Consider the following 7,848-nt stretch of genomic DNA (forward strand, 5'->3'; position numbering starts at 1 on the left):
GATGAGGATTGCGAGGCAGATTGCAATACCGTGACTTTACCAGGGGAGTTTAGAGCTCAAGTGGTGAAGCCTGGTACCAATTCATGGGCAAATGAAGTGGATTAGGCAAAAGCTGTAAATGAGTATAAACTCTCTACTATATCTGCTGAATTGAATAAAGCATCATCTAGCTCACCTAGTAGAGAAACAACAACACATGATCAAGAACAGTTAGTCATTCGACCTTTGTTAAGAAATTACAATGTTGATAATGCACATAATAAACCTCTTTTTGTGACTGTGAATTTTGAAGGGTTTGTGCTAGGGAAGTATTAGTCAGTAAGGAGCCACAATAAATCTAGTGCCTTTGTCTGTTTTTCATAAGATTGGTTAAAGCAAAAAAGATTTGGCTAGTGTTAAGATTAATATAGCTGTTTCAATGGTAAGTCTGAACGTACTGAAGGGTTGGCATGTATTGAGATCCAAGTAGGTACTACTAAAACTGTTTCATCATTCTTAATAGTAAGAGGAGAAGCATCTTGTAATGCTATCCTAGTTAGAGAATGGTTGCATCAAACGTATGCTATTCCTTCTTTGCATCAGAAAATAATATTATGGAATGGTGATGAATACTAAGTAGTTTGTGCTGATGTAGAAGCTTTTATGATTGATACTAACCAAGATTTTCCCAGGGTTCTTGTGAAGTCAACACCAAAGACAGATGAGATTGTACTCAAACTTGATTCCCAATCAGTTCATAAACTGAAGGTGGTGTTAAGTGCAATCGCCAAAATAGATGAGGCAGATGTAGTTGAAGATACACACAATTCACATGCAGGGTCTATCTTTGAGTTTGGGTACTTAAGATTGGATATGTTGAGTATCTTTTCTTTGTACATTTGTAATTTGGACAAATATTATGGATAATTACATAAAAAGCAAATTTAGATTTGGTACTTTATTAGCTCTTCAAAATTTATATGTAAGTTATTATTCGTAACATAATATAGAGGTTAACACAAATATGGAGGCTCCTAAATGTTTATCTGATTACTCAAACTCTAATGACCATACTCGATGAATGCCAAACTCAGAAATAAAGTTTAACGGTGAAGAAAGGAATGAAAAGATATGGGCTAAGAGTGAAGATATCAAACAGGAAGTCCATGATCCTCTAGTAGAAGTCAATCTCGGAACTAATGATTATCCTTAATTCACTTATATAAAATGAAAGTCAAATGCATTCAACAAAGCTAATTGAATCAAATAAAAGTCAAATGAATTACACAAAGCTAATTGAATCAAATGAAAATCAAACACATTCAAATAATGCTTTTTGAATTAAATGAAAGTCAAATGCATTCAAAAAAGCTAATTGAATCAAATGAAAGTCAAACACATTCAAACAAAGCTTTTTGAATCAAGTGAAAGTCAAATGCATTCAACAAAGCTAAATGAATCAAATGAAAGTCAAACACATTCAAACATTTTTTTTGAATCAAATGAAAGTCTAATGCATTCAACAAAGCTAATTGAATCACTGGTTTCTTATCAAAAAGTATTGGACCAGCCTCAATTGCCTTCTCCCTACCCTCCTTCTCATTGAATCGAACCACAAAGACACCATTGGCCATAGTAGATATTTTATCAACACCATATTTTCCCAAAACACGTCTCGCAAAGCCAGTGAACATCTGAAGAGGAGGCTTGGAACACATCACATAGCAGACAATTGCTGAATCCCAGTAATCAATCTCGGGTTGCACATCTTCTATAGTCAACTGCACCCTACCTCTTTCAACATTACCAGTTACATGCAATCCCTGATTATTCCTATGATTCATGTGATTAAGGCTCTCAAATGTATTAGTATGAAATAGGTCACTCCATTTCTCATGATTACCATTCCCTGATCTCGGAATCAAATGAATGTTAGACACATTGAAACAAAGCTAATTAAATCAAATGAATGTTAGACACATTGAAACAAAGCTAATTGATTAAAATAAAAGTCAAATTCATTCAACAATGCTAGTTAAATCAAATGAAAGTAAAACACATTCAAACAAATCTTTTTGAATCAGATGAAAGTCAAATGTATTCAACAAAGCTAATAGGGTCAAATCAAAGTCTAACAAATCCAACAATGATAATTGAATAAAATCAAAGTCAAATACATTCAAACAAAGCTTTTTGTATCAAATGAAATTCAAATGCATTCAACGAGGCTAATTGAATCAAATGAAAGTCGAACACATTCAAACAAAGATTTTTGAATCAAATGAAAGTCAACTGCATTCAACAAAGCTAATTTAATAAAATGAAAGTCAAATGTGTTCAACAAAGTTAGTTGAATCTAATCAAAGTTAAACATATTCAAACAAATCTTTTTCAATAAATTGAAAGTCAAATGCATTCAACATAGCCAATTGAATCAAATTAAAGTCAAATGAATTCAACAAAACTAATTGAATCAAATGAAAGTCAAAAACATTTAAATAAAGCTTTTTGAATCAAATGAAAATTAAATGCGTTAAGCAAAGTTAATTTAATCTAATCAAAGTCAAACACATTCATACAAAGCTTTTTGAATCAAATAAAAGTCAAATGCATTCAAAAAAGCAAATTGAATCAAATCAAAGTCAAATGCATTCAACCAAAGCATTATAAATCAAATGAAAGTTAAATGCATTCAACAAAGCTAATTGAATCAAATCTAAGTCAAATGCATTTTACAAAGCTTTTTTAATCAAATAAATGTCAAATGCATTCAACAAAGCTAATTGAATCAAATCAAAGTCAAATGCATTCAATAAAGCTAATTGAATAAAATGAAAGTTAAACACATTCAAGCAAAGCTTTTTGAATCAAATGAAAACTAGATGCGTTCAATAAAGTTAATTGAATCTAATCAAAGTCAAACACATTGAAATAAAGCTTTTTGAATCAAATGAAAATTAAATGGATTCAACAAAGCTAATTGAATCAAATCAAAGTCAAACACATTCAAACAAATCTTTTTGAATCAAATGAAATTCAAATGCATTCAACAAAGCTAATTGAATCAAAAGAAAGTCAAATGCATTCAACAAAGCTAATTTAATCAAATGAAAGTCAAACAAATTCAACAAAGCTTTTTGAATCAAATGAAAGTCAAATGCATTCAACAAAGCTAATAAAATCAAATGAAAGTTAAACACATTTAAAGAAAGCTAATTGAATCAAATAATAGTCAAATGCATTACACAAAGCTAGTTAAATCAAATGAAAGTAAAAAACTTTTAAGCAAAGCTTTGTGAATCAAATGAAAGTCAAATGCCTTCAATAACGCTAATAGAGTCAAATCAAAGTCTAACAAATTCAACAAAGATAATTGAATAAAATCAAAGTAAAAAACATTTCAACAAAGCTTTTTGTAATAAATGAAAGTCAAATGCACTCAACAAAGCTAATTGAATCAAATGAAAGTAAAACACATTTAAACAAAGCTTTTTAAATTAAATGATAGTCAAATGCATTAAAAAAAGCTTTGTGAATCAAATGAAAGTCAAATGCCTTCAACAAAGCTAATTTTTTAGTGGAAAACCCTAGAAAGAGAAAGTGAAAAACCCTAGAGAGAGAAAGCTTGATTTTCATCCATGGCTATTTGATTTTGTTGGTTTCTTCAACTAATCACTCAGTATGGCTAGAAAGAAGAAGCAGCAGGCTTCCCCTGCCCCAGCTTAGCTCTCTCAAGAAATTACAGAATCCCTTTTTGCACCGGTTCCTACTGGTTTTTAAACTGTTCACGAAGTTTTTGATGAAGGTGATGTGCTTGTTACTCCTGCCCCGGGTTTAGTTCACCCTTCTGCAGGGATGATTACTCGAAGAGATGCCTAGATGTTGGCTCTCAATTTTGGCTTAGTTGGTCCAAAATCTAATGGAAAAGTAAACTCGACTACTGTTTCATTGATTGGCAATCAGTAGGAAAATTCTTATGCTCTTGCCTCTAAAAAGGGGAACAAAGTTGGATCTTTGCTTAACACTGAACATATTGTTGATGAGAATTCTGTTCCTGAGCAGAAAGAGTTGGGAAAGGGCTCTACTGAGGTTCGGGCTTTTAATGGGAAATTAAATGTAAAAGGGGCGTCTCTGAGCTATGTCCCTCCTTTGATAAAAAATGGTAAGCTTGTTGTTGTTCTTCCTGTCAATGAAATTGATGAAGGAACAAAAAAATGGAGAAATGCTATTGTGTTGTTTGTAGTTGGCTATTACCCTACAATTGCTTCAATCAAGCGTTTTATTGCTGATGAGTGGGGTATTCACAATAGTCCTGAAGTTTTCTAGCATGACGAGGGATACTTCATAATTAATTTGTGTAATGAGGATGATCTTAATTCTGTTTTGTGTGGTGGCCCATATATGTTTATAGGGAAACCAACTATAGTTAAGCCCTGGTCTGAAAAGTTTGATTTCAATGCTGAAATTTTGCGCACTATACCTTTATGGGTCAAGCTTCCTAATCTCCCTTTGAATTGCTGGGGTTTTGAAACCCTAAGTAGGATTGGCAGTATTTTAGGAGTTCCAATTTGTGCTTATGAATGCACATCAAGACAATTGAGGGTGTCATTTGCTAGAATGTTAATCGAGATTGACATCACTAAACCCTTAGCTAAATCTGTTTGGGTGGAGAGTCCAAAAGGGGAAATGGTGGAATTGACAATTGAATATGAATGGACCCCTCCTTATTGTGAAAAGTGTCTTAAGGTGGGACATGTGTGTCCTGAATCAAGACCTAAACAGGTTAGTCATATAGCTCATAAGCCACAGCTACAGAGAACTTGGGTTCAGAAGGTTCAGGGGGGGTAATGTTAAAGGTCCTGTTAACAAGGATGGATGGGAAACTGTCAGGAAAAGAGGTGTTGTTCCTGCTAACAAGGTGACAAGTTTACACACTGCTAATACTTTTGATGTATTGAATTCTGATGGAAATAAGGCTGTGATGCAAGAAACTAATAAGCCAAGCGGGGGTGGACCCCATGTGCAACCATGATTCTCACTATCTGGAATGTGAAGGGTCTCAATGACCCTTCCAAAGTAGCTGATGTCAGACAGCTACTCAGTAGAACGAAGTGTGACCTGATTTGTTTACTTGAAACTAGAGTTAGGCAGCATAAAAGTAAGAGTTTACAGAAGAAATTTGGTTTTGGTCTAACTTGGGTTTGTAATTATACTGCTTCTGGGAAAGGAAGAATCTGGATTGGTTGGATAAATGACAAGTTACATGTAGATGTGCTTAATATTACTGCTCAGTTTATTCACTACTGTGTAAGTAATATTGATTACAGTAGACAGGTTCTTGTTTTTTTTTGTCTATGGGATGCATAATATCCATGATAGGAAAAGTCTATGGATTGGATTGGAAGCTATTGGTTCTACTACTGTGCCTTGGCTTTGTACAAGAGATTTTAACTCTGTTTTGCTCCCTGAAGATAGGATCAATGGCAATTCTGTGACTGATTACGAAATCAGGGACTTCAAGAATTTTGTAGATGCTATGAACCTGGTTGAGATAAAGAGTAAAGGGCCTTATTACTCTTGGTCTAACAAGGCCCGTACTGGTCCCCATACCCTCACTAGAATTGATAGAGGTCTGGTGAACTTTGGTTGGCTGCTTAATTATCCAAATGTTGAGGCTCATTATTTAGCGCCTTCTCTTTTGGACCACCCTCCCCTCCTATATGATATATGTCCTGCTCTCCCTGTTAAAGGTAGGCCTTTTCGGTTTCTTAATTGCCTCACTACCCACCCGGATTTTCTGGACCTTGTTCAGGAAGTTTGGAGTAGGGGGGGTACCTGGTAACTCTATGACTAGAGTCTGGAATAAGCTAAAGATGTTAAAGATTTAGTTGAAAAGTCTTAATAGGAGATCATTCAGTGATGTTGATAAGAGCGTCTGTGATGGACATAAGACCCTTCTTGATGTTCAGGATCAAATGGCTATTAATCATTCTAGTTCTATCTTACTGGAACAGGAATCTGCTGCTATTGACAACCTTAAATATTGGAGGTCTGTGCAGGAAAGCATATATCGACAGAATCTATAATTGATTGGATTTCTCTTGGGGACTCTAACACCAAATATTTCTTCTCTATGATGAAACACATGCAATCCAGGAATCGAATTGATTTTATTATGACTGATCGGCATGTTTTGGTCAAAGATCCTGTTGATATTAAGCATGAGGTTATCTCCTTCTACAAACAGTTGATGGGTTCTACTTCCTCCTTATTGTGTTCTATTGACTTGTTAACTATGAGAGCTAGCAAGCACCTTTCTACTGATGCTCAGGTTTTCTTGACTGCTCCTATTTCAAATGCAGAAATTAATTTTGCTATCCAGGGAATTGGAGATGACAAAGCTCCTGGTATTGATGGCTTCAATGCAAAATTTTTCAAATGTACCTGGGATTATATTAAGCTGGATATATATGAGGCTATTCATCAGTTTTTTGAGACAGGTAATCTGAATGCTTAGTGGAATTGTACTACTTTGACTCTGGTTCCCAAAATCCAAAACCCCACATATGTTAAAGACTTTAGACATATTGCCTGCTGTACTGTCCTATATAAGATTATTTCCAAAATCTTGACAGCTAGGCTTTCTAGATTGGTTGGAGACATTATTGATGAGGCTCAAGCTGGGTTTATACCTGGGAAGCATATAGGTGACAATATTCTCCAGGCTACTGAACTGATCAAGGGTTACAGTCACAAGTATGTCTCTCCAAGGTGTATGATTAAGGTGGACCTAAAAAAGGCTTATGATTCTATTGAGTGGGGTTTCTTGAGAACTGTAATGGAAGAGTTGGGGTTTCCAAGTTTGTTTATTAGATGGATCATGGGGTGTATCATCATTTTCGATCCTCATTAATGGCATTCCCTCTCCTTCTTTTAGAGCTAGGAAAGGTCTCAGACAAGGTGACCCTATGTCTCCTTTTTTATTTGCTTTGGGCATGTAGTATTTGTCTAGATGCCTTCATGAGCTGAACAAAGTTCCTGATTTCAATTTCCACCCTAGATGTGAGAAGCTCTCTCTGGTCCACCTTATGTTTGATGATGATTTGCTTATGTTTGCTAGGGCTGATGAGTATTCTATTTAACTTCTCTTCAATGCCTTTAAGAAATTCTCTCTAGCTTCTAGCTTGGTTGCTAATCTCAGTAAGAGTTAAGTTTATTTTGGGGTAATTCAGGCTGATGAGCAGAATGCCCTTTTAAGGGTTCTAGGTATGTCTGTTGGTTCCCTCCCTTTTAAGTATTTGGGGGTCCCTTTGTCATCAAAGAAGCTCACTATTCAACAATGTAAGCCTCTTGTTTAGAGAATCACTGCTAGAATTGAGACTTGGGTCACTAGGTTTCTCTCTTATGCTGGTAGATAACAACTCATCAAGAGTGTCTTATTTGGAATCCAGACTTATTGGGCTCAAATCTTTGTGCTTCCGAAAAAGATTTTAAATGAGATTGAAAGTAGATTCAAGGCCTTCCTGTGGACTGGGGCTGCTAATCCTTCCAAGAAAGCCCTTGTAGCCTGGAACTCTGTTTGTTTACCCAGATCTTGTGGTGGCTGGAATGTCATAGCATTACATGAGCGGAATGTCTCTGCTATGTGTAAGGTTCTTTGGGACATTAATCATAAATCTGGTTCTTTATAAGTCAAGTGGGTTCACATATACTATTTCAAGAACTCTGATTTCTGGTCTGCTTCCATTCATAATAAGAGCTCCTGGAACTTAAAGAAAATCATGAAATGTAGAAGCATTATTGATGATATTGGGGGTTGGGACCCTTTGGTGAAAAACAATAAGGTCCAAGTCAAATGAATTTACAGCA

General features: G+C 35.2%; 1 protein-coding gene across 1 annotated transcript; it reads left to right on the forward strand.

The window, feature by feature from the left end:
- Positions 1-3,778: 3,778 nt before the first annotated feature.
- LOC110697610 lies at positions 3,779-5,011 on the forward strand. Its single transcript, XM_021874993.1, has 4 exons — positions 3,779-3,784; positions 3,946-4,276; positions 4,391-4,823; positions 4,870-5,011. Exons 1-4 carry the CDS (start codon positions 3,779-3,781, stop codon positions 5,009-5,011), a joined length of 912 nt encoding a protein of 303 aa, XP_021730685.1.
- The last annotated feature ends 2,837 nt before the right edge of the window (positions 5,012-7,848 follow it).

The sequence above is a fragment of the Chenopodium quinoa genome, unplaced genomic scaffold (genome assembly GCF_001683475.1).
Source record: "Chenopodium quinoa cultivar QQ74 unplaced genomic scaffold, ASM168347v1, whole genome shotgun sequence".
NCBI classification, from domain to species: Eukaryota; Viridiplantae; Streptophyta; class Magnoliopsida; order Caryophyllales; family Amaranthaceae; genus Chenopodium; species Chenopodium quinoa.